Source organism: Acartia tonsa, chromosome 5, assembly GCF_053477335.1.
Source record: "Acartia tonsa isolate MP-2025a chromosome 5, ASM5347733v1, whole genome shotgun sequence".
NCBI classification, from domain to species: domain Eukaryota; kingdom Metazoa; phylum Arthropoda; class Copepoda; order Calanoida; family Acartiidae; genus Acartia; species Acartia tonsa.
In genome coordinates, this window is record NC_137264.1 from 25,150,381 (window position 1) to 25,178,194 (window position 27,814).

At 33.6% G+C, this 27,814-nt stretch overlaps 3 protein-coding genes across 4 annotated transcripts in view; all 3 read left to right on the plus strand.

Moving 5' to 3' along the window:
* The first annotated feature begins 4,515 nt into the window (after positions 1–4,515).
* Positions 4,516–10,804, plus strand: LOC145319129 (uncharacterized). The gene is made up of 6 exons (XM_080160991.1): positions 4,516–5,715; positions 6,013–6,191; positions 6,931–7,077; positions 8,410–8,502; positions 8,841–8,918; positions 9,170–10,804. Exons 1-6 carry the CDS (start codon positions 5,616–5,618, stop codon positions 9,323–9,325), a joined length of 753 nt encoding a protein of 250 aa, XP_080017117.1. The 5' UTR covers positions 4,516–5,615; the 3' UTR covers positions 9,326–10,804.
* Positions 10,805–11,507: 703 nt separating this feature from the next.
* Positions 11,508–26,822, plus strand: LOC145319128 (zinc finger protein 532-like). 2 transcript variants are annotated; one of them, XR_013879696.1, is made up of 13 exons: positions 11,508–11,614; positions 12,723–12,790; positions 13,148–13,291; positions 13,778–13,867; positions 14,667–14,755; positions 17,185–17,288; positions 18,023–18,117; positions 19,767–19,862; positions 20,922–21,008; positions 21,272–21,343; positions 21,751–21,856; positions 22,371–22,481; positions 25,715–26,822. XR_013879696.1 is itself a non-coding variant. In XM_080160990.1 (12 exons), exons 1-12 carry the CDS (start codon positions 11,512–11,514, stop codon positions 22,412–22,414), a joined length of 1,098 nt encoding a protein of 365 aa, XP_080017116.1. In that variant the 5' UTR covers positions 11,508–11,511; the 3' UTR covers positions 22,415–22,664. The 2 variants fall into 2 exon arrangements, 1 of the variants encoding a protein (XP_080017116.1); XM_080160990.1 differs by lacking the exon at positions 25,715–26,822 and having other exon boundaries at positions 22,371–22,664.
* Positions 26,800–27,814, plus strand: part of defl (Integrator complex subunit 7) — a 67,335-nt gene continuing 66,320 nt past the window's right edge. The window contains exon 1 of the mRNA XM_080160989.1: positions 26,800–26,914. Coding sequence (XP_080017115.1) covers positions 26,872–26,914 — 43 coding nt within the window. The 5' untranslated portion in view covers positions 26,800–26,871. The remainder of the gene's footprint in view (positions 26,915–27,814) is intronic.

Consider the following 27,814-nt stretch of genomic DNA (forward strand, 5'->3'; position numbering starts at 1 on the left):
GTTTCTATTGAAATACCCAGTAGCTAATAGCTGAGATAATATAGCTAGATAAGGTCTTTTAGCTAGTAGGTATTTTTGGCCCATTAGGTCTCTTTCTTTAAATAGTCTGTAATAAGAGGCTTTACATGATTCTGAGAACCGAATCTAATCCATTCTAATTGGTTTCGAAGCCATACTGAAATGTTATTTTTTTCTTGCATTGATCTATCTTCGCGTCCTTGTATTACCCCTTAGTCATGTTAATTACTGTTTGATTAATGACCTACATACTTCTTCACAATTTGAATCTATCTATATTACAAAGTAGATCGAAGTCTGTCTGTCTGCCTGAAGCTTTAGATCTCAGTAACCACTGAACCGATTGAGCTCTACTCTTTAGCTTTTTTTAAAGGTTTAAAGCTGTTAATGGGTAATGGATAATGGGACAGCCCCTCCCCCACAAAAAATTTCTTTTTAAAACGAAAATTAAAAAATGGGGTCGTCTCTCCTTTCCCCCCCAAAAAAAATTATTCCCCCCCCCCCCAAAAAAAAAAAAATCTTTACTTTTTCTTTTAATTCTAAAATACGACTTTCCCCCCTCACCTACTGATCCTGTGGTTTAAGCTATTTTCTTGGGGGATTGGAGACCCCCAATTAAAAAAGAAAAACCTTGAATTATAGACTAGCGGTTGCTCCCCTAGTTATCTAGGAACCCAGAATTGTAAGGTAACAACAAATAGCCTAAAAACATCTCACGGCTAAACGTAAAAATAAAATAACTTAAAGCCATCTTGAGAGCCATGTAAAGCTTTTATAAAAAGGAGAACTTAATCAGTTCGCTAGTTATTGAAATCATAACCTTCACAAAAAAAATAATATAAACAATATAAAAAATTTGAATGTAATTTGTTAAAGCTACAGAAAATGTGTGTGTATTGCAAAACATATCATGACTTGCAGTTTTTTTAGAGAAAAGTCAGAAGGTTTTTTTTTACAATAGACAGCTACATTTCAGTATTGCATGCACAGTCATCATCATTGCCGGTTGTCTCTTCTTTCCTAAGCATAGGCCACTGTATGTATTGAGTCTCTCTATAAGGTGGGACATAACAACTGAAAGATGATAGATTCTCATCTTCCAGTTCATTCAGGAATTCCCTCCTCCAGATTCCCAGCGAAACTTTAAAAAAAAGGTAGCATGCTTCATTGTTCGATATCGTTGGCGATAAACATTGCCCAGCTAGAAAGTAGCGTCACTATCGCGCTACTATAGCGTACGATATCGTGTAGCAATCGAGCACGAGTTCTTACGATATCGCTAAATAGTCGTCCAATGCACATCAACGATATGTTACGATAAATGGTCGAAAAGGTCCTTAGAGGGCGAATATAGGTTTGATATAATATGAGCTTATTTCAAAGGTGCCATTTTATAGATTATAAATAACTTAAAGATATTGACATATCTAATTGTATAAGTCTGTTTATAGCTTAAAACCTGTCTAACTCAAGAAAATATTATGTAATTAGTGTGGTTCCCTAAGAACTCAAACACCCTAGCATCACACAAGGCTTCAAAGCAAGGTTGAATTTAAAAGCTTTTGTTAAAGGATAGTCGTAATAACGTGGAAACCAATTAATCAGGGGTAAATATACCTATCTTCTACCTTCATACAAATTATATAAAGTAAAATATTTAAAAGTTTAAAAAAACATCAAATAATGTAAAAAGTAAAAAAAAAATAATTGATAAAATTTTCTTGGAAGAAGAATGATTTCAAATCCCTGTTTTTTTAAGGTTCGTGTGTGTGTGTGTTAAAATGGCGTACTTGAGGGTTTTTATATTTTCCAGAATTAACCAATGATCTTTGTACAGAAAATAAACTTTAAGACATATTATTTACCCTAGTCAAAACTATTGGCGTATTTTTACGCAAATTATTTTTAAGATTTTTAAAAATTTAATTAAAGAGTATATAATCTAAAATAATAAACATTTAAATTATCATTTAAGATGCGTGCCATTGTAATAGTCAATCAAACTTAAGCAAAATAGTAAAAAAAAGTCTTGTAAAGGGCTAAAATAAACCATTTGTCGTCAATCTCATTTATCATATGTTCAATTGAAACAGAAAATTGCAAAATCTACTTAAGGATTTTTTTGAATTTTTAGATTTGGCATAGATATTCTAAAAGTATGAAATGGCACCTTTCATATAAGCTCATATCATATTGAACCTATATTCGCCCTTTAGAGCTGCGCGATACACCTACGAACTCGTAAGCAATATCGTAAGATTCGCGCGCGATATCGTGCTAAAATCGAGTATAACTCGTACATCAAAAAAATTTAACATCCTGTAGTTTAATGTAAGGAATTTGTTCCGTAATATAATCAATTTCATATTAAACACAAATTGTACAATTCATACAGAGATTTAGAGAGAGAGAGAGAAAAAGGGTCTCAACCCATATGTATCCTCAATAATTATATGAGGTAATAATACATCTGTTCCCAATAAAATTACATTAGAGAGGAAGTTGAGTTATGATAAATATTGGTTATTTTAGGTACCATTAAGACATTTTTGTACTTTTACTGTTGTTTAAAATGAAAATGCTTTCAACAATTTTTTTAATAATAGATCATTAACACATTATGATATTATGTCATACCTACCAGTTTTGAATTTATTTTGTTTGATAACAAAATAATTCAAATTGTCTACATAAAGTAATGGGAATACCTAGCGGCAATTTTATAAACTATATTTCTCACAGAATGATGTTGATTATATGTTGATTGTGTGTCTGTTTGTAAGTGTGTGTTGACACACATAAAATGCTATTGTTTACGATTTCTTAGGCAAATCGTGGTTGCCGCGATTTTTACTACAAATTCGAATTAATCTCTAGCGATTTTTTTCGATTTTTTCTATAAAATCTTAAATACAAGTTTGGCGATAAAATAGTATACATCGGACGCGAGTTTTCTTACGACGTCTCTGGCTGGGTGGAAAATCGTCCTTTCAAGCAAAAGGTAGCTTGCGAGTTTGCCATCAATATCATAGCAGAGTAGTACTTATTTTAAAAAAAGACAGAGAGAGAGAGAGAGAGAGAGAGAGAGAGAGAGAGAAGAAACATATCTTACTCTTTATTAAATTAAGCCGGGAATAGTATGATCTCTCTCTCTCTCTCTCTCTTGCTCTTTCGCTCTTTTAATTTATGCTACTCTGCTACGATATATCTATGGCGAACTCGCATGCTACCTTTTGCTTGAAAGGACGATTTTCCAACGTTTATCACCAAAAAATTAGGTGGTAATTGATGGCAAAGGGGATTGGAGGTAGCATGAGACTCGGTACATATATTGCACGAGCTCGATGGCGATTCCATGGCGAAGTATCTTGCTGGGTTGTTTTTGGTCTACCGTTTCCTCTTTCCCATGAAGGGTTTCCAAGTCAAGACTTGATTGGTGTAATCAACATGCCCTTTCCTTAGAGTGTGTCCCAACCATCTGCATTTTCTCTATTTTATTGTCAGTTTAATGTAAGGGATTCCAAGTCAAGGCTTGATTGGTTAAGGCATCATGCCCTTTCCTTAGAGTGTGCCCCAACCATCTCCATTTTGTCTGTTTTATTGTCAGTTTGGTGTCTTGACATATCACTGCGCTCTAAAAGCTCAGCATTTGTGAACTTATTTAGCCAACAGATCTTGTGGATTCTCCTGAGACATTTATTGACATATGTCTGTTGCTTGGAGACCACTGCTGTGTTTAGGAACCAAGTTTCGGCCCCATAAAGCAAAACAGAGAGAATATTTGACTTGAACAGTCTTAACTTGGTCCTTATGGAGATGTTATTGGAATTCAAAATTTTGTTCAAGCTGGCAAAGCCTGTCCTAAATTTGTTAATTCTTGCTTTAACATCTGTCAAAGTGCCTCCAACTTCATCAATTTTACCTCCAAGATATACTGAAAGCAATCTACATCCTCAAGAATTTGGTCTCTAATAGTTATTGGTTCTTGCGAATTTGCATTTAATCTGAGTATTTTAGTTTTTGGAACATTTTATTCAAGACCAACTTTCTTGGAAGTTTCAGTACCATGTTAGTTTTTCTTTGCATTTGACTTTTATTGCTTTCAGAGAATTAGCTTAAAACCACATCAAGATATTCATGTAAAAAATTCAACCAATTAGGAAAGGATATTTCCGAGATATTTAGCTTCAGACACAAAAAAACACCTTACTGCTTTGTTTGATGTTACTAAGCTGGGAAGCTATAGCGCACAGAAATAACGATCTCCCCCATCCTCTCACGTCCAAATGAATAAATGGCCCAACCAATAATCGACAGGGAAAGGCAACCTAAATTGACAACAACTTTTTTTTGTCATAATATGTATTATATTCGAAATCGACAACCATTCTTTTGTTCACTATTTTAGGATCGCTTATGTGTTTCTAATTACAACGACGACATTTTATTCTACAAATGCCGCGCTTATTTTTTGTCTGAGATTTGTTTTGATTTTCTGCAACCAAAAACAAAAAAGAAATCCGGTAAAATTCTTCAATGTCTTAAATAACACTAATTGTATGTATACTATCAAAATCTTACCTAGATTTTATCTCACCAAAACACCAAGATCCAATCATGTCAATACCAGAAATTTGTCCCAAAACAACAACCAGAAATAAACAACCGAGTTTAACCAGCGAACAGAGTATTAGGCTCCTTTCTAGCTTGCCTCTTGCCAATCTTTTCACTACCAGAAATTTGTCTGTCCCTATAGAAGCTTCTAAAAAATTCTGACTACTTCCTAAACAAATAATTTGAAACAAACAATCAAAACTAAATTTTCTCAATTAAGCCTTCAACAAAAATTAAATTATTTTTAGAAAACAATAAATTAAAACGTATTTACCCGGAACAGAAAAGGCAAACTGAGAAAGAACTAAACATTACAACCCCTTTATATACTTTTGCTAGCTACACGTACTAAAAATCTAAATTTTGTTTGCGCCCGCGAACGAAATTAAAATTAATATATCAATTGTTTTTATTATTGAAGTTGATAAAATAAAATAAATAATATAAAATATTTTGCTTTTATTTGATTAAAGCTATATAAAAGTAGAAGGATGTGTGTCTATTTGTTAAGTAACAATAGTTTTTAGTTTATTATATGGAAATAGACCGTTGCCAAATTATAATATTACTTTAAAAAATCATTTTTAGCTAGTCCGGAGCCGGAGCCGTTTTTAACGAAAAATACGGCTCCGGATCCGACTTTACCAAAAATGTTGCTGCTCCCGGCTCCGGCTCCAGAACCCTGAGTAAAATCATACGTTATTCTATAATTACTCTTGTCCGTCCGTCTGTCCGTAATTTACTCACTGCAAGGTTAACATTTTAATTATTAGGTGAAGTTAAAATTTAATTTAATGTGTTTTCAATGATTCATGCAATTGGGATCCTAAATTAAAATTTTTTGACGATACCTAATTTTTTTACCCAACGAAAACTTTGCGTACAACACTTTCAGTTTTTATATAGTAATTTCAGATATAGAATAAGTAAAGATCGATTGTTTAGGTTTATGTATCTGATTAATTTGAATAAATAGATTAAAAATGGAGGAGACAAGAGCAGGTCAGATAGACAAAGAATATATGATTCAACATTTTGGAACAGATCCCAGCTTTCTCATTGAAGATATTTGTGAAGATTTCAAGGAAATTCTGCATTTATTCTATTTTAGTGTTTAATTTAGGTACATTACAAGGAAATATGAAGGTATTTTTGTTTCAACTACTAGTCCATAACCTAAACACTGTCTTTAATCATGAAGTTATAAACTTCTGAATAATAAGCAGTGATTGTAACAGCAGTTTTTAACATTATTATTATTGAATAATAATGTGGATGTAAATATGTGGTTACCATAGTAATTTACAGTCCATTGTTCAGTGTTCTTTCCCCTCCCTATGTGAAAGTTTAGACAATAACATAAAATGCAAATATTACAATAGGACTGTTTAACATCCAGTATATCTGGTATCAAAGACGTTGTGAAAAAGAAACAGGCTGGCAAATTTGATGAATCAGAATTGGACAGAAAACTTGGATTATTGGAGGAGGATTATAAAGCTTACTTTGAGAAGAAATGCCTCACCCTGGATGGTGCCTTAAAACAGAATATTTTTAAGGTAGGAAATTGATTTATTTTTCATAATAATGTAGTTACCTATGTAAAAAATAAATAAAAGGGTAAAAGGATCACCAAAAATCGTTTATCTTAAAAATCATGGCTACAACTACCTAATACCCTTTTTTAATTTATACTATTGTACATTTTCCGTTTCGATTAACAATATTTATGAAGGATTAAAATATAAAGATTAGGGATGGCAATACGTCAATTTTTTGGACCGGATTTGGATTCTTACAAGAATCCGTCAAAAAAATTCCCGAGAATTAAACCAGATTTTAAAAGATTTTATATATAATGATGATACTCTTTGCCTTCAAAAAGCGGGAGTTGAAAGAAAAAACTCAAGATGTAATTAAGAATCCGAATCCGCTATTAAAAAACGGATTCCGGATACGGATTCGGATGCCAAAATTGACCAAAAATTGGGCGGATCCCGGATCCCGGATTCGGATTGCCAGCACTAATAATTTAAAAAGATTCCATATGAATTGTCCCAAGACTTCAGAGGCACACATACGTAAATTCAGCGTGTCACAATATTGCAATTCCTATAAAAGAAAAGGAACTGAAATAAAGAAAAAAGGATTAAGGTAAGATGTAGACATTCTGTAATACCCGGTGTTTGTACATTGAGGAGGTTTTTGAAATTATAACAGAACGCAGGGCTAACTGAATATAGTCATAAATCTTATTGCCATTTAGTTGTCTGCTATTGTTTTTTTTTTAAATTTAAGGTACCTCAAAATGTGTTGCTGAAAGAAGATTTGGTTTGGGAAAATTTAACAAATTCTGTGGCCAAAGAAAAGAAAACCACTCTGTCCATAAATATGGAAAAACAGAGAAATGAATATAAAACAGCGCTGTACAAGAAAACATATCTTAGGAACATTTTGCATTAATAATAAAACTTGCTTAGATAATACCAAGAGAAAAAGGGGGGGGGGGAGGGGAAATGTGGTGACTCGTGCCACGACATACCAGCAATATTATTTTGGATGTTACTCCCTTGGTTTTTAGAGATAATTGGGTAAAATCTTTTGGGCTGGGTCACTAATTACCCCAAGTTTTGGTATCTTTCAAAAAAACTCCCGCCGTTCACCGCCATTTTCCGTCGTCGCCAAAAAATTTTTTTGTTGCATTTCTCGCCGAATTAGGCAATTTGAAATCATTTGAGACAATGTTTTCTCAAAAATTTTTCCCTTTATAAACAACCCTGCGGGGGGACTTTTTCCCCTTACAAGCCATCCTGCGGGGGGACTTTTTCCCCTTACAAGCCATCCTGCGGCGGCGGAAAACGGCGATGGACGGCGGGAGCGGCGGTACCGCCGCCATTTAATTATCAAATATTTTTTACTGACCTACCTAAAAAGATTTAGTTTCAATATTCCAAATTGCCTAATTCGGCGAGAAATGCAATACAAAAATTTTTGGCGGCAGCGGCGGAAAACGGCAGTGGACGGCGGGAGCGGCGGTACCACCGCCATTTTTTATTAAAATATTTTTTACTGACCTACCTCAAAAGATTTTGTTTCAATATCTTTAAAAGCTTAGGAGAGGCACTGAATTTCAGATATACCTTGATAAACGAAATTTGAAAAAAAAAGTCCCCCCGCAGGGTTGGTTATAAGGGGAAACATTTTTGAAAAAATAACAGGGTCTCAAATGATTCCAAATTGCCTAATTCGGCGAGAAATGGAAGAAAATTTTTTTTTGGTGGCGGTGAACGGCGGGAGCGGCGGTCCCGCCGCCGTTTTTTTTAAAGATACCAAAACTTGGGGTAATTAGTGACCCAGCCCAAAAGATTTTACCCAATTATCTCTAAACCTAAGGGAGTAGCATCCAAAATAAAATTGCTGGTATGTCGTGGCACAAGTCACCACATCCCCCCCCCCCCCCCTTTAGTTCTATTTTTACCAAAGCTGTTATATGAAACTAGGGGATTCTTTAATGCTGCACGATTATCTCGTATCCCACATAAATGCGCGAATAAGACTCATTTCATGTGTGATTTCTTTCCCCTGGCTCTCATGATCATCATTGGATGTTAGTTATCCCAGATAATCATAGTCTTTCTCATGGCAACATTAACAATGTGTGGGCAGGCATGGCATGTTTAACTGTTGGGCAGCTAGATCTTACAAAAAAATACTTTTGGAACATTTTACTGCTAGCTGCACCAGATCTAAAAGTTATAATGCAATTATACCTAACCCAGGAACTATATTGACAAGCTAAAACAAGCTGCTGTGTATCAGGAGGAATTGATTCAAAGAGAAGCTACACTCAAAGAGAAATATGGACTTCAGGCAAAGACAGACAAAACTGATATAAACTTTTGTATTTAAACTATTTATTAGCACAGCTACTCATATCAAGGTGATGTCTATAAAACCGTCACAATGTAGTTTTAGACACAAAGTGGAAAAACTTTTTAATCTAGTGTCCGCTTATTATTTTTGCTTACCTTTTTTGCTGTTAAGTAAACCATCCTTGCCTTTTTTTTCGTTTTTAATCATATTTTTTGACCTCATCCAAAAAATGTTTACTAGGTAGGTACCTATTACAAAAAATTTTGGTTTGATTTTACTGCATGATTTATTGATACAATTTTCATTGTTCTCATATTGACCCGTCTTTGTCTTAGGATTCCGTAGAAACTCTAAAATTTTTAGAAAGAGAATGGCAATCTGGTAAACAGCAGCTCACTGAGCTAAGAAACATCAAGGGACGCTCAATGACTTATTATTTTTTAATTGGTTGTGGAAAAATGGTTTATTTTCTTTTATAATAATATTTCGTAATACTTTTTATCCTCTATATTTTATTAAGTATAAAATTAATTCAATTGTTATTTTGGTGGGTTTTCAGTATTTCTTTTGTAAAAACGACAAAAAAGAGAAAAAAATTATTTAACAATTTTTCATTTAAAAACAATTGAAATTTTGATTTAATTTTTCATATAGTGTTCGTGTAAAGGAGCAAGTAGCAATTTCTGTTGGTGAGAAGAAACGATCACACCCCTCTTCAAGAGGAGAAACTACTAAGGGACCAATCCTTAAAACTTATATTTTCAATTGTGGAAACATGTTCTTATATTTATTTTTTCTTCACATCGTAAAGACTACCTAAAGACTAAATCATTTTGTTATTCCTCTTTTTAACCTAGTTTTATTGGTAATCCTATTATATGAAATAGTAAGGCTTTTTTTTGTTAAGATCTAAAAACTTCTAAACAAATTAAGTTCTTTATTTTAGGTACACTTCACTTGTATTCTTTAATTAATATAGGCAATCTTGTTTTTAGATTTAAGTCTTGGCATGGTTTTAGGTTTTATTATGCCTCCTCATTAAGCTATATAGGTTGGAAAGAATTTTAATGTATATAATAGATTTGAAATCTGCATAAAATTTTAAGGATTTTTTATAAAATTCGTTTTTTTATATAATTCTTTATTTAAAAGCGCAAATACAATTTAAGTTAATTAATTTTGACCAATAGGATAGGTTGATTGGAAACTACCTGAGCTCTAATTGGTTGAATGATGTACGTAACTTAAGCTTCTCCAATCAGAGCGCAGATTGTTTTCAACCCACCAATCACAGATGTCAATATTAATTAACTTAAATTGTATTTGCGCTTTTAGATAAAGAATTATACAAAAAACGAATTTTATAAAAAATCCTTTAAAGGGGGGAGGCGAAAGTGACACTTTTTGAAACCAAAACTAAAAGTAAACAAAGGAACTCAACTAAAAAAAGAGTAACAGGTATGAGATTTTGCATGGCAGTTCCTTCATAGGGGTAAAATATGGAACTGCGAAGAAACGGCGGCGCAACCGCCAAAAACCGCCGTTTCCCGCCGAATTTTTTTTTTGCCTTTTCTCGGCGGTTTTCGGCGGTTGCGACGCCGTTTCTTCACAGTTCCATATTGTACCCATAAAAAGCAACTGCCATGCAAAATGTCAGACCTGTAACTCTTTTTTTTAGTTGAGTTCCTTTGACTTTTAGTTTTGGTTTCGAAAAGTGTCACTTTCGCCCCCTCCCTTTTATGCAGATTTCAAATCTATTATATACATTAAAATTCTTTCCAACCTATATAGCTTACTTCTCATTCCCCTTCGAATACAGACACAGAGCCCCTATATTACTACGCTGCATTCCCCTAGTGTTTTAAAAGTACATCCCTAAAGGATTGATTTTGTCATAGGAAGGATACATGTTTACAACAGAAAAGAGGTTGAAATTAGAGGAAAGACTTAAAGAGGAGAAGAAACGACTGGAAGATATAAATGGATGCAATTAATAAATTATTAGTATAACTAACCACTAATAAAATGTTTGAACTGCATACTAACATAGTTATATTATACCCTAAATCATTGAAAATACTACGCTTATTGTATTTCTATTAGGGATGGGAATCCGTCGAATTTTTGGGCCGGATTCGGATTCCGGATTCTGAAGGAATCCGTCAAAAAAAGTGACGGATTCTTGCGGATTCCGGATTCTTATTTTTGGCGGATTCCGGATTCGGATTCCGGATTCTAGCAGTATTTTAAAAGGCCGTCCGTCACAGAGGGATAGCTTTTTTCGTTAATTTATCACTATGTTACTTGGTTGAAGCCTTGATTTGTTTAAAGTGTTGACTTTCAGCATAACTAAAACATTTACATCACATAAGTAAATTTAAAAATTTAAGTGCTACGTATGTCCTAAAAATGTGTTTGGTATTTTCTAACCTATTTAAATTTAATTTAGCCTACCAATTTAGAATCCGGAATCCGCTATAAAAAACGGATTCCGGATCCGGATTCGGATTCCAAAATTGGCCGAAAATTGGGCGGATTCCGGATTCGGATTCCGGATCCGGATTCCCATCACTAATTTCTATAAAGTATTAATCTATAAGTTAAAGTTAGGTTTTTCCCTAAAAGTGCCTTGTTGAGCACCTAAACCATCATTCCTTTATTTTGAATAGGTATTTAATTTGGTAAGGGAGAGCTGAGGTAGTTTATCGTTTGTCTGTAAACTACTTAAGTTCAGGGTTATATTTGGTACTGGGCATGCAGTGTTAGGACAACGCAATTAGAGCAGTTAGAGGGCTCGCAAGGGTTAGGCATAGAATAAAATAAACCCCTCCCCCTTTATTTTCAGTTTATTTTAAAAAAAATAATATATATTGCTTGGGTGCTCGACAGGCCTTTGGGGGAAATACCCGGAAATTATTAACAATAACATGCAAATTCGTGTTGAGATACGCTTATTGGTAAAACTGTACCTGTATTAAAGTTTTTAAATATATTTTCAGATAAAAAATGCCTAGAGCTGCAAAGCAAAGATCAAAGAAAAAAGCAGTTGTAGCTGAAAACATAAAAGAAGAACCTGAACCTAAAGATAAAACTGAAACAAAAAGTTCAGGTATTAAAAATGTTTTGTTTTCCGTAGAAATATAAAGCTACATTTAAATGTAGCGATTTAGCTGGGGGGTCAATTTAGTTAGTTCTTACATATCATGCTTTGTCGTCCATCCAATTAGCATTGATAGGTATATAATTAAGGGGGGAGTTTTGACACATTTGCGTAAACCTTGGACTGAGAGGATAGGTTATTAAAGATAAAATCTTTCTTATATGATGAAATACCCGCAACTTTAAGATTTTTTGGATAGGCCTCCAGGTTCCGGAGCTCCAGGACTCCAGGTGGTTTCTGTACTACAGGTAAGAATGAGAAAATTAAAAAAAAAGAGTTAAAGGTCGGCTAATGAAACAAAATATGCATGTTTTTCATCAAATATGTGAATAACATTCAAAAAGATGCATATTTTGTTTTATAAGTTGACCTCTAACTCTTAAAATTTTTTTTTTTCATTTTTACCTAAACAGAGACCACCTGGAGGCCTGGAGCTCCGGAACTCTTCAAGCTTCCCTTCGACACGGAGGTTCTTTTTTGAACCATAGTTGAGCTAGAACGATGTTCTTTACCTTTTTAGAAAAAGCATGAAGATTCAGATAAGGTTGTAAGCGCAACCCATTGTCTAAAACGACTTTCAAGGTTCCAAAAGGGTCCCTGAAGTTGGGATCCGAGAAATTTTACGATTTTTTACGACTTTTTTACGTTTTTGACACCTCAAAATATGCCAGGTCTCACTTTGCTGGAGTACTAAGACAAAGCCAGTTGAGATAGAGAGCTCAAGTTTTTTCTGGTGTCTTACTTATGTATTCAATATTATCTCCAGAAAGTTTTATAACTTATGAGCCTATCTCACCTACAGTGAGATGGGCTGAGGTCAGATTTAGTGGGCCCCTGTCGAGAATCCAGAGTAAACCACCTCCCTTTTTGAAAATATGCGCGGCCAGCTCGTAGTACACGTCCTCCATCGTCCAAATTTTCATGGGCGAAAAGATCATTACCTAGGCATTGGTCAAGAAGTTTTTACGGTATGGCCGTTTTAAAAAAGTCCGGATTTATGTGCCGCACCCTGTATATATATTTAAATGTTCTTATAATTCTTTTTTGTATTTCCTAGATGAATTTTTCTGTATGCTTTGTGGGGATGGCAAATCTGTTTACTTTGACACTCAACAAGAATTGCAGGTTAGGGGGGGGGGGGGTTCTAAAACAAGGATATCATCATCCATCAATGTAATTAAAGATTTAGAAATATTGATTTTTTTGTAAAGTGACTTAAAACATAACTAGAAATTATTAACATCAGATTTTCTTAACAAAGAATAAAAAATCCATGTTAATGTTCAAGACAAAGCCAATTAATTTGATATAATTGGTTGGTTGGTGGCTATCTTTTTTTATGTAAAAGGACTGTCTATGCTTATTTTAAGGGAAATATTTTATGTGTGTTGAGTATTAGATAAATTGATAGGTATCTTCAAAGTCGAACGAACAAACTAAATGTAGAAAATTAAATTCTCTAGTTAATACAAGTATTTTTAGGCACATTTGCACGGTCATGGAGGAAAATTTGTAAGAACAAGCGAGGTTTTGCCAAAGAATTTTAAATGTGATTTCTGTGATGAGATGTTTGCTAACACGACACTAGTGATTAGGCATGCTTATAAAGAACACCCAGATAAACAGGTTTGGTATTTTATAAGTAACAGGATGTCTATCTGTATTGTCATGATTTCTGTCTGTAGCAAAGAATTTCGCTTAACGCTGAAGCGATATCATGATCATAGTAAAGCTTTTATAGATTAACTATTTGGGGGATGAACGTGGGTACCCTCTCCCTCTCAAAACAAATACAACCCATCCTAATACTAGAATTTTAAGTGGAGAATCGACTTCCACCAACCACCCATTACTCTAGAGTGCTTCTAGAATCCTCTAAATTGGGCTAACAAACCTTTTTTAAATGATATCTTTTACTCACAAATTGAACTATTTTTTATTTTAAACTAAATGCATAAAAAAGATTAGTTTTCCTTTGAAAATCGTCATATGTTTTGTCATATAGAGAATCAATAGGTACAATACAATTATCTTTCGTGGAAATAACCCTTTAATTATCTTTTTCATCAAATCAAAGAACATAATTCATATTCCCCTAGTTATCCTTTTTAGATTGGGTACAACTGTATGTTTTGTGGTACTAGCTTTCCCTTGGATTCTTCAAGACAAATACACATCAATTTTGAACATAAAAATAAAAAGGTAAAACTCTAATTTTAATGAGGTGACATGAACCCACTCCTCTCCTCTCAATAAAAGTGAATCAACTCTTGAACGTGAACGTGCGTCCATATGTCCAGGTTTTTATGTCAAATGACCTTGCTATCTTTTTTGGTGCATTTAAAAAAAAAACTTTTAAATCATGAATTACTGTAAAAATAAAAAAATATAAAATAATAATATAGATTTCTTCCCATAAAAGCACAAACGTATCAATACAGTTATTTTAGAGATCATTGAAGAAAATAAAAGGTCGTAGTAGCGTTCACAGAATTCCGTAAAGGTGTGTGTTTCAAGACTTTAAAATAGGAGTCTCTAAAATTTGGTTTGGCAGTTGCTTTAATGGGGCATTACGTGAATTTTTTTCTCGTTTTCTCGCTAAATTAGACAATTTTGAATCATTTAAGACCATTTTTTTTTGCTAAAAAATTTCTCCTATGTATATTTTCTCCTGGCACTTTGTGGTATAGTTAGGACATGTTTTTTATATTAAAATCCAAAAAATCAAAAGTGTCTAGAGCAAATAAAAGGCTAACGTTAGTAGACATAATAAGTTTGTCTTAAATGATTCAAATTTGTGTAATTTAGCGAGAAAAGGCTAAAAAATTGCCGGGATATACCAGTTTCCGTGGTTTTGCTGCCGTTTCTTCATAGTACAATATTGTACCATATTAGAGCAACTGCCATACAAAATTTTAGAGTTCTACTCCTAATTTAAAGTCTTAAAATACACACCTTTACGAAATTCTGCGAAAGCTACCACTCAATTTATTATGTTTAGGCAGGGAAAGATGTATTTAACTGTTATATCTGCTCGGATAAGTTTTATAATGAAAAAGCCCTGGAATTTCATCAAAAAACATTTCATAGGTATATTTAAGATTTAAGATAAAATTCTCTTTCAAAATCTTTTATGTCCGTCTATTATCTCTTATTAAGGGCATCCTTTTATGTGGTCTTTTTAATAATGAAGTTATAATAAAGTAGTAACTACAGATTTCATTTACGCACTATTCTTCTAGGGGCTTTAAGGGCAGGGTTGGCAGGAAAAGTCCAGGGCAGTTAAAACTAGGGTTGGGCCGGATATCCGGTGTGGCCGGATATCCGGCCGGATATCCGGCCATTTTCAATATCCGGCCGGATACCGGATATTGAAACTATCCGGCCGGATATCCGGCTCTATAATTTTATATACTTTACACCAAAAATCTCTGCTTTTAAAATTTTAAATGGCTATAATTTTCTTATTATTGAAGCTAGAAGAACAATTTTTCTGAACAAGTTTAACTTTATGTAAATTTAAATAAGATTTCTGATGAAATTTTTTTTTGCTTCTTTAATATCTGGTAATTTGGCCGGTTATCCGGCCGGATATCCGGTAATTTGGCCGGATAACCGGATATTTGCAAGATATCCGGCATTGGCCGGATATCCGGCCGGTTACCGGATATCCGGCATTTGAAATCAGCCGGATATCCGGTATCCGGCCAAAAAAATTTGGTTTAATTCATGTAAAATGATAGCAATAACCATTTTTAAATTTCTAGTACCAACAGCTACCGGCGGCGGCAAGAACCGTTTGATAAGGTTTTTGAGCAACAAAAAGTATTATGTGGAGATAGGTTTCGTGACTAATTTGCTCTTAAGAAGTTAAGATAGCTAAAAAATGGCAAAACGGCTGAGCCGCCAGCTGTTAGCCTTTACTTTTCCAACTTTTTGTTCGATTTAGGGAAAAAAGACCTACCAAGGATTATTCCTGCAAAATTTCAGATAGAAATTCGAATTATAAGTGCCATTTAATCATTGATTACGAGATGGTTGCATTAACCCCCCCCCCCCCTTTTTTATTAAATATGCTACAAAATTTATCTATGAAACCTAGAATAAGAATTCAGAAACTAACAAATACTTTTAGCCTAAATTAGGAACAGTGATCTTTTGACTTAATAATTTAACATTAATGTCAATAAGTTGATTTTATAATTTAAGAGGCAATCCTAAATTTTATACTAACGTTCATATATTCACAAGAATTGTAGAGTATCTGTACTACCAAGAAGTCCTCTCAGCTCATTATTGCCTCTCTCATACCTAAATAAAAAAGATTGGGTCAATACGTTGACATTTACGGAGATTATTTTTGAAAAAATTAACTTTTTTCAAAGTCCGTGTTTTTCCTGGAATAAACCAATAAAATCCGGATTTTTACTTGTCCGCGGATTAAACCTACAAAAATTCCGAATTTTGCCAACCCTGTTTAATTGTAAAACACCCCAACAAATTAAATTTTTTCGAGCTTATAAGCCCCTAGTTGTAAAGTGCAAAAATAAAATATGTGGTGGAACTAGTTTAAGTAAAAAAAGGTTCAATTAAAAAATCAGCTCGATATTTTTAAAAATAAGCGCAGAATAATTTTAGTTTTTGGGGGTGCTTTTGCCCCTCTAGCTCCTAGAACAAAGGTGCTAAAATTAAATTTTCAAAGTTTTAAAAAGGTAGATCCAATCATATAAAAGATTTTACAAAACGAATTAGGTTAATAACTATAACAACAAGCCTAAAGTAATTTTATTTCCTATAAGTGTACAAACTCCCCCCCTTAGTGTATTTAACCCTATCTATAATACAAAGTAGAACGATTTCTGTTTTTTGTTTGTCTGTCTGTTAGTAGCGAAGGATCTCGCTAACCGCTGAACCGATCGGGTTCTCCTTTACAGGGTAGTTTCTCATAGGTCCCGAGAAGGTTTATAACTATTTTCTTGGGGGGTGGGACACTCTGTACCCCCCCCCCCCAAAAAAATAAAAAAATACTCCCCTCACCCGAAAAAAATTTTTCTTCTTTTTAAAACTAAAATCAAAGTAGTGGGGTCGAATACCGTCCCTAAAAAAAATTTCCCTCCCCCCCAAATTAAAAAAAAAAATTTCTTTTAAATCTAAAATACGAAGAATTGGTTTGATTATACCTCTTGGGGCAAAGCCCCTAGAGGCTAGGGACGAAGTCGCTAGTTTATAAAATAATAGATTCGCTAGGTACTAGCATCTATGGGTTCTGCAAAAACTATCCCTAGACTCTAATTAAAGAAAAAACATATAATCATCCCAGGAGCTTTATTCAGCTTCCTTAAAATAGAGCACTCAATTGGTTCAGTAAATTGAAAGTTGTGCTGATAAACAAACAAAAGAAAAACCACCCCTCCCTCCACCCTAACTTTCAATTTATAAAAAAAATTGTAGGTTGGGGGGGGGGGGGATTCTCGACTAAGCGCTTTAAGAGAAACCGCCAATTAATTTTCTCTGTTAAGACTTTCAAGTGATTTGGAAAATCTGGTGATAATGCCTCCCAGCACCAAGATAAAGAAATATGATGATAAGGAATTTGTCCGGGTTCTCTATTGTCATCACTGTGGTAAGTTTTCGCCAGAGAGTTGTGCATTTTCGGTTACTTTACCTATCAATTATCTCATACAGGCGAGGCTGCTGTCCATAACAATTTCAGGTCCAACAACCTAGGTTAACTAAGGGGAGCCAATTCTCTACTTTTCTGTCCAAATACCCAAAGGTATTACGTTAAGTAACACCCAACAGACATCCAACTCTTTGATCGCATGGCCTTTGTCTGGAAGTTCTATCTGTATGGTAATGAGTTGCGCCTGTTTTGGGCCAAGGAATTCCTTCATTCTGTGTTTATTTGTGTCGCGCATCGGACATAGCAGCTTAGTAACAATTTTTAACGTCTTTTGTTATGATGCGATGTTTAGCTGAAATTTGAACAAATCACCTTCCCGACGACAAGCGGATGCGCTACGCGTTTTTTTATAACTTTAGTTACCTACCTATTTGTTAGGTACCAAAAAATGTGTAAACACGTTCTATCATTTTTGGCTTTAAATTTTGTGTACTTTTATTACATCTTGAATGGTTGGTTCTAACAACTAGCTCTGTATCCAAACTTTTAAAAGAGCAATTTTGATTTTCGTACATCAGTTTATAATCAAAGTATGTGGGTATTAGGGTTCCGAAGAGGGATAGATTGGGAAAACCATCCCAAGGCTTAGTTCTAAAGATTTCAACTGTTACAGAGATTTTAAGTTTCAGACAGCGTACAACTAACTTTGTATTACAAAAATGTTTATCGTTTAGGAACTGAATATACAATTAAACATAATCTGAAGAGGCACATAGAAAGAGATCATACCAACCAAATGTACGATACAAAATCTGATGTTATGTTTAAGGTAAATAAACAAGGACAATTATGTCCATATGTGCTAGTAGTGCTGCAATGGATTTATTAATCTCACACCAGATTTTCATGTTTTTTTTAACAAAGTGAACTGCATAGTGGGCTAATAACACTCCTTCCATCCCCTCCATTTACCCTATCAGGCTACAAATTGGCGACAATTTTTCCCAGTTATGATACTCACGTATCAGGGGCGTCCAAGCTTTTTTATTTGGGGGGGGGGGGAGGGGGGTAATTTGCTTTTGGGAGGGATAAAATGGCCGCAAATTTTTTTGTTAAAGATTTTTTATATTGGGGAGGTAAATACCCCCTCCTAAAAGGTTGGGGGTGCCTACGGCACCCCCAAGGTAGGGGTAAATTTTAAATGGGGTAAAATGAAAAATATTCGTTTGGGGGAGTAATCACCCCACTACCCCCCCCCCCCTTGGACGTCTATGCAACGTATATTTTACAATTATCTATTAGTGCTGCAGTAAGACAAAAAAAAGTAAAGTTAAAACACATATTTGAGACATTTAGTTTGTTATTTAGGTAGATCATTTAAACAATTCATATTGTTTTACGTTTTTATTGTCGTTTAGAGTTGATGTGCTACTAAGCATGGAAGTAAATATGGATAGAAAATAAGAGGGGTTTAAAGGAACCCTGAAATAAATACCACGCTTTAACTGCTGAAAGACTGCCACAAGTAGATCCAATACCCTAAATTTGAAGCCTTCAGCTTTAATAGCAAAAATGTTGTTGGCATTTTAAAATGACATTTTATGTACAATGAAAATTTTGAAAGATTTTCAATGCTCATGTTAAAAACTTTGAAATTAAACTACGTAGCCTAGAAACAAAATTATAAGCTTATTTTTGTCATAGATTTAGGTTGCCAGTAACTAATTATATTTTTAAAATAAAAATACCTATTTTTATAGTCAAAATCGTCATACCGAGAGAAATGTAGTATTCCCAGCCAATCAGAAGGCTGAATCAGCTCAACGACCAATCACAGCTGAGCTTAATTTAGGTTCATTTGTTTCTGCTATGATTTTACGCTTACAAACGAATATTAAACCGAATTTTTTTCAGAGTTTTTGACCATGAGAAGTGGTGTTTTTATTGTAAAAAAGTAATCTGTTACCAGAAATCTGAGTTTCTGACAAAGATAAGGTTATAATTTTGCGTCTAGGCGACGTAATTTAATATTGTAATTTCTTTTACAAGCAATGGAAATCTTTCAAAATTTTCATTGTAGATAAAATGTATATTTGAAATGCCTAGAACTTTTTTGCTATTAAAGCTGAAGGCTTCAAATTTAGGGTATTGATTCTACTTGTGGCAGTCTTTCAGCAGTTAAAGCGTGTTTTTTCTTGCAGTGTTCCTTTAAGGGAGTGAAGGGATATTTGATCGTTTATTACACTGGTACTTAAAGTTTTATAACTACGTTATCTTCTTCCTTGACTCAAAATTGGGTACTAGGTACTTTTAATTGCAAAAAAACTCAAAAGTAAGTGTCATTTGTTTTTTATTTCACAACGCCATTAAAGGGAAAAAAAATTTTTAGAATTAAAAAAAAATTTAAGTTCTCTTGGATACTATGATTTTGAGACACCTCCTTTAAACACCTCACACTTTCTAATATTATATATTTAGTGTATTAAATGTGAGAGTATATTTTTTAACAAGAAAGCCTATCTAGTTCACAACCTAAATCATAAATCAACGGATCTGTTTTTGCAGGATATAGAGGTGAGTACCTTTTACATTGTTAGTGAGGTCCTGTTTCGATCGTCCACGGACATTATTGCATCGTTCATTTGGACTGAACGTATTGCTCTATAATCCAAGTATATCTATAATACAAAGTAGAACGATGTCTGTCTGTCTGTCTGTCCGTCTGTCCGTCTGTCTGTCCGTCTGAAGCTTAAGATCTCAGTAACCACTGAACCGATTGGGCTCTACTCTTCAGGGAATATAACTACTGGTCCTGTGATGGTTTTAAGCTATTTTCTCGGGGGGTGGGACACCCCCAACCCCCCCAAAAAATAAAAAAATACTCCCCCCCCAAAAAAATTTTTTTTTTTTTACTTTTTCTTTTTAAATCTAAAATACAAAAATTAGGTTGATCAAACCTCTTGGGGCAAAGCCCCTAGAGGCTAGGGGCGAAGCCGCTAGTTAGGTTAAATGGTACCAAACAGAAAACATTTTAATTGTCCGACTATTTTCCGGAATTCTTAAATGTGCATGGCATAAAGATATAATATTTACGGGCTAAGGTATTTACCCAACCCTTAACTATTAGTGTCAAGTGTCTAGTGAAGAACATAGCACACATTGAAATGAACTTGGTAGATTAGTTTTTTCATAAATTCATGCAAAAATATTAATTTGAAATAGGTAGGTATCTGATTCTGTAGAGGAAGGAGTCGGACATACCTACATTTTAAATTTAAAAAAATTCCTTTGCCCAACCTATGCGATAGAAGCCTTACCCCGCGGGACTATACAGTGCCTGATATAACCTATCCTAACATGATCTAAAGTAATAAAAAATACCCTCCTCACCACCTCTCTCTTGTATAAAATTATTTTAAATTAAGAGATTGTGGTTTCTCTGCTCGAATAGGAAACGGAAAAAAACTTACTTAATTGAACCTAACCTAACATGATATAAAGTAATAAAAATACTCTCTCCACAACCTCCCTCATTATTCATTTATTTAAAAATAAGGGATTGACGTTTCGCTGCTCAACTACCTACAGACACTTGCAGGGAAATTGCTAAAATTTAAAGATGAATCTATTAAGGCAAAAAGTACTATCCGAGTCGACAATGATCCTAATCCATTGAGAATACCAACAATATGGGATAAAATAGGACAACCTTTTAAAAAAGTAAGTAGGTACTTAAAGACATTACTAATTTTGTTTGTAGCGAAGCAACTCTATAATTCAATTTGTCTGTCCGTCCGTAAAGCTATGGAGAAAACATAATTTTCTAATCTTCTAATTTTTATTCACTGCTAAAATACGATATTCAAGTAATTATACCGAAAGGTTTCTTGTTTTTTTTAATTTTTATTATACAGTACACCCTTTCGCCCTTTGAATTTAAATCATTTTATTATTGCGTTTTTAAATCTTATTTTATTCTCTAGAATAGAGTGAGAAAAATTACTGAAGACTCTGAAATTGAAGGTTCTCAAATGGTTAAACGAGTAAAGAGAAAGGTAATAAACAAACATATCTAACGCCCAAAATTTAATTTACATTTGTTTCTTTTTGTATGATATGTTAATCTTTGCTTATCTTACGGATGTCATCTTAGTTTCTAAAATTATTTTAGATTCCACTTAATTTACAGTGACACTTTCTTACAAATTTTTACTGAATGTGGCACACATTAAAGAAGTATTTATATGTTTTTTTAGTTTAGGTAACGTTAAGATATCCTTAAATTAGTACCTAAATTGTATTAGGGATTTCCATATTTCGAAAGTTAAGTAAGTGAGGAGAAAATGGGGTTAGTAATAGTATGGTGTACGATACTAGGGATTAAACTACTTTGTTCAGAAACTTTATGTACCTAATTATTTTTGTTGTATTATGTTTAATTCGTTTACATACATTGATTAAGGAAGGAAAAAACCGAGCCCTTGTTGATTCTGACAACGAAAATGGTAAATCTGATTCCTCTGACGATGAGGAAAGTAATCTAGATGACTTGGTTGATGTACAAATTAAGGGACATTCAATTATTGTTTAGAAACAAGAATAAAAACGTTCAAAAGTAGCGAATGTTTAAGATATAAAAAAACTATGCTTCAATAACAGTCAAACAGACAGACGGACAAGGTGAGTCATAGAATAAATGTTTTATAGAATAGTTTGACTTAAATGATTCAAAATTGTCTAATCGGCGGGAGATAGTGGTTTGCGGTGGCAGCTGCGGTTTCGCTGCCGTCTATAGTTTTATAGAATAGTTTGACTTAAATGATTCAAAATTGTCTAATCGGCGGGAGATAGTGGTTTGCGGTGGCAGCTGCGGTTTCGCTGCCGTCTATAGTTCCATATTATACCCTATAAGAGTAACTGCTAGCAAAATTTTTGCGTTCTACTCCTGTTTTAAAAAAAGTCTTAACTTTACGGAAAATAAGCTTAAAGACCCCCCCTTTCTTAGATATTATTTGAGATATTTGATTTCCCTGTCTTAATAATGAAATTTAAAAGTTAAAACAATATTCAATATCAACTTACAGTTTGATGAAGGAAGCAAGGATGGTAACACAAAAATGGAATAAGAATCTGTTAATGATACCACCAAAGAAACCAAAGCAACAGTGAAGATTAGTTAGAAAACTGAATCTAGTAAGCATCAAACATTGAAATCCCTCATTTTAATCCTCTAAAAATTTTAAAATTCATTAGATTAACCCCTTCTATTTTTTGAAACCCATAATTATTTACCTTCTTCAAAACAAAAGCCTAAACGTCCTTGAATTTGAATGCAACTATAGATAAATATGCCAAAAGAATCATGTTATAAGGGGGGGGGGGGGAGTTTGTACACTTAAAGGAAATGCAATTCAGTATCAAAGTTTGGGAGGGTCGTGTGGGCTTGTTTTTAAAGTGATCAACCTAGTTCTTTTTGTAGGCTCTCTTATATGACTGGATAACTGGATACACGGAAAACTTTGAAAATTGAATTTCGGCACTTTCCTTCTAGGGGCTTGTAAAGCAAAAGACCCCCCAAAACACTAAAAATATGAGTTCTGACCTTATTTTTTAAGATATCAACCTGATTTTTTTTACAATACTTTTTTAACATAACCGAACTAAGAAACCATTACAGATTTCATTTTGGTACTTTCCTTCTAGGGGCTTGTGGAGCAAAAGACCCCCAAAAACACAAAAAATATGAGTTCTGTGGTTATTTTTAAAGATATCAACCTGATTTTTAAAAAATAATACTATTTTAACATAACAGAATCAACAAACCATTACAGATTTCATTTTGGGACTTTCATTCTAGGGGCTTGTGGAGCAAAAGACCCCCAAAAACACTTAAAATATGAGTTCTGACCTTATTTTTAAAGATATCAACCTGATTTTTTTAAATACCTAATACTTTTTTTAACATAACCGAACTAAGAAACCATTACGGATTTCATTTTGGGACTTTCCTTCTAGGGGCTTGTGGAGCAAGACCCCTCAAAACACTAAAGATATGACATCTGACCTTATTTTTAAAGATATCAACCTGATTTTTTTAAGGAAACTTTTTTAACATAACCGAACTAAGAAACCATTACAGATTTCATTTTGGGACTCTCCTTCTAGGGGCTTGTGGAGCAAAAGACCCCAAAACACTAAAAATATGAGTTCTGAGCTTATTTTTAAAGTATTAACCTGGTTTTTTAAAATGATACTTTTTTAACATAAATGAACTAAGAAACCCTTACAGATTTCATTTTGGGACTTTCCTTCTAAAGGATTGTGGAGCAAGACCCCTCAAAACACTAAAAATATGAGTTCTGACCTTATTTTTAAAGATATCAACCTGATTTTTTTAGAAACACTTTTTTAACAAAACCGAACTTGATAACTTTTACAGATTTCATTTTGGGACTTTCCTTCTAGAAGCTAGTGGGTCAAAAGACCCCCAAGAAATATTTTTAGAGATATTGAGCTGATTTTTTTCATGAAAACTTTTTTCACATGTTTGAACTAGGTAGCCACTAATAATTTCATTTTGGCACTTTACTTTTAGGGGAAAGTAGGGTAAAACACCTCCAAAACAAAATAAATTGAGTTCTCAGCTTATCTTTAAAGATAATGAGCTGATTCTTTTATTAGAAACTTTTAGAAAATATTTTTAGTGTTTTGGGGGTCTTATGCTCCACTAGCTTCTAAAAGGAAAGTCCCAAAATTAAATCTGTAAAAGTTACCAAGTTTGGTTATGTTAAAAAAGTGTTCTAAAAAAATGAGGTTGATATCATTAAAAATAAGGTCAGAACTCATATTTTTAGTGCTTTTAGGGGTCTTTTGCTCCACAAGCCCCTAGAAGGAAAGTCCCAAAATGAAATTTGTAATGTTTCGTAGATTCGGTTATGTTACAAAAAGTATTATTAAAAAAATCAGATTGATATCTTTAAAAATAAGCTCAGAACTCATAAATTTAGTGTTTTGGGGAACTTTTGCTCCACTAGCCCCTAGAAGGAAAGTTCGAAAATGAAATCTGTAATGTTTTCTTAATTCGGATATATTAAAAAGTATTATTTTTAAAAAATCAGGTTGATATCTTTACAAAAAAGCTCAGAACTGATATTTTTAATGTTTTTGGGGGTCTTTTGCTTCACAAGCCCTAGAAGGAAAGTCCCAGAATGAAATCCTTAATAGTTTCTTAGTTCGGTTATGCTAAAAAAGTATTATTTTTAAAAAATCAGGTTGATATCTTTAAAAATAAGCTCAGAACTCATATTTTTAGTGTTTTTGGGATCTTTGCTCCACTAAACCCTAGAAGGAAAGTCCCAAAATAAAATCCGTATAGGTTTCTTAAGTCGGTTGTGTTAAAAAAGTTTCCTAAAAAAATCAGGTTAATATCTTTAAAAATAAGCTCAGAACTCATATTTTAATTGTTTTTGGGGTCTTTTGCTCCACAAGCCCCTAGAAGGAAAGTCCCAAAATGAAATCTGTAATAGTTTCTTAGTTCGGTTATGTTTAAATGGTATTTTTATATAAACAAAATCAGGTTGATATCTTTAAAAATAAACTCAGAACTCATATTTTTTGTGTTTTTGGGGGTCTGATGCTCCATAAGCCCCTAGAAGAAAAGTCCCAAAATGAAATATGTAATGGTTCGTTGATTCGGTTATGTTAAAATAGTATTATAAAAAAATCAGGTTGATATCTTTAAAAATAAGCTCAGAACTCATATTTTTTGTGTTTTTGGGGGTCTTTTGCTCCACAAGCCCCTAGAAGGAAAGTACCAAAATGAAATCTGTATTGGTTACTTAGTTCGGTTATGTTAAAAAAGTATTGTAAAAAAAATCAGGTTGATATCTTAAAAAATAAGGTCAGAACTCATATTTTTAGTGTTTTGGGGGGTCTTTTGCTTTACAAGCCCCTAGAAGGAAAGTGCCGAAATTCAATTTTCAAAGTTTTCCGTGTATCCAGTTATCCAGTCATATAAGAGAGCCTACAAAAAGAACTAGGTTGATAACTTTAAAAACAAGCCCACACGACCCTCCCAAACTTTGATACTGAATTGCATTTCCTATAAGTATACAAACTCCCCCCCCCCCCTTATTTGTATAAATAGTTAGTAGCGCAGTTACTCTATACCAACAGAGTTTGTCCGTATGATACTCCGTTATATTGTAAAAGTACACGGTTTCTTTATTTTTCACCTTCTGTAGATAAAATTGTTGACGAAAGAGTTTTTGCATCAACCAAGCAAGATTTATTAAAATTATCCAACTTAAAACTTTTGGTACCATTAAAATTTACAGTCCAATGTCACTCCCCCCTTATCCCTTAATAAGGCCATTAAGCTTTTTTGTATAAGATATTCGGTGAATTCAGGACTGTTAATTACACAGGTGCCGAAAGTTTATAACCCTTTAATTTATTTGTTGGATCAAAAATTATTGGTAGGTACTTTAATTTTATTTTGGTTGGTTGGTTATAAATTGACAGTTTTCAAACTTTTCAACCAATAATTTTAATGTACAAAAGGAATATTTTGTATCATAAAATTTTTTTGGTTGGTTGGTTATAAATTGAGTTTCCAACCTTTTCAACCAATAATTTTAATGTACAAAAGGGATATTTTTTATCATCATTGGGGATGTAAATCAATTTATCTTCCATTGTTTTAGCCCTTAAGATTCCAAGATGAATCATACCAAATAAAAGTTAGTATGTATTGAAGTACATTATTTTTAGTAGCGAAGCTACTCTATAATTCGAAATGTCCGTCCGTCTGTCCGTCTGTCCGTCCGTCTGTCCGTCCGTCTGTCCGTCTGTCCGTCTGAGACAAAGTGGGGGAAACGTGATTTTCTCGGCTCCTATAAAAGATAGAAAGCTGAAAATTTTAGTGAAGATTCTTATAACATATGCACATCTAATCTTTACATTGTTTTGTCCATCCGTCTGTTATTTGGGGTGCTAGATCGATTCCTACATTTTCATGTTTTTCTGATTTTCTCAACTCCTTTTTAAGATAATGGGCTGAAATTTTCAGGGATTGCTTAAATTTACATTTTACATATTTTCCTCAAGTTTTATTACGATTTTTTTTATTAATAGGGGTGCTAGATCGATTCCTAGATTTTTAGGTTTTCTATTCTTTTCTCAATTCCTATTCAGGATTTGCGGCTGAAATTATTAGGGATTGAATATGCTCATATTCTACATATTTCCATCAAGTTTCATAAAGATTTGTTTATAAATTGTGGTGCTAGATCGATTCCTAGATTTTTCATTTTTCGTGCTTGAAAGGTTGCGTGATTTTGAAGTTTTTGTCATTTCCCTATTTCATCAAATATATAGGATGACACTGGTATATTGTAAATATATTCATAATATACATTTATAATTTCTGAGCTTCGCTACTTATGGATGCTGTCATCCTTGTTTTCATTTATAGACCAATTGCGATTTGTCACAAAATAAAATACCTAGCATTTAAATTGTAAATTTTCAGAATTTCATAAAAATGTTAGAATAACAAAATCTCAAAGAAACATATTTCACGATGATGAATGTAATGCATGATTTTGGAGGGCTTAACAGTCCAGGTATAGCTTTTACAGTGTTATTTATTATCTCGGAAACGGCCAATTAAATTTTTGTTTTTACTTAGTTTTTTTTCTTGTTGTTTCTGGAAATTTTTCTATCAAATTGATCTCTTAATTCGAAGCTGGAGCATTAAATTATTTAGTGCTGCCACTGCCAGTGCTGCCAATAAAAACATGGATCTTTAAATCAAAATGTCAGTGGTGAGCCAAGAAACTAGTGATGGCAATCCGTCGAATTTTTAAAGAATCCGTCAAAAAAAGGGGCGGATTCCTTGCGGATTTCGGATTCTTATTTTTGGCGGATTCGGATTCCGGATTCTAGCAATATTTTAAAAGGATTTTAAATTTGAAAAAAAAAATTAATTGCTACATATGTCCTAAAAATCAATGTTCTTGGTGTTCTCTATAATTCACTTCCGAGAATCGAACCAAATTTTAAAAGATATTATATATAATGATGAAAGTCTTTGCCTTCAAAGAGGAGGAGTTGAAAGGAAAAACTCAAGACGCTATTTTTAGCCTACCAAATAAGAATCCGGAATCCGCTATTAAAAAACGGATTCCGGATTCGGATTCTAAAAATTGGGCGGATTCCGGATCCGGATTGCTAACCCTACAAGAAACATTTTGGAAACACCCACCTGCTCATTGGCAGTAGTAATTTTGCGATGACATTGATCAGGTGGGTGTTTCCATAGTGTTTGCCGGCTCACCACTTTTATTTTGATTTAAAGATCTGTATTAGGTGAGCTGTTTTCAAAATCGGCTCACCAGAGGCATCGGCAGTGACATCGCTGTGATTTGAAGATCCAGTTCTGTACTTTTCCTAGGGAGGAAGGTGACGGCCCATGGACTGTAAATTATACCTATACCTAAAGATAAATAAACGCGATCTCTCAT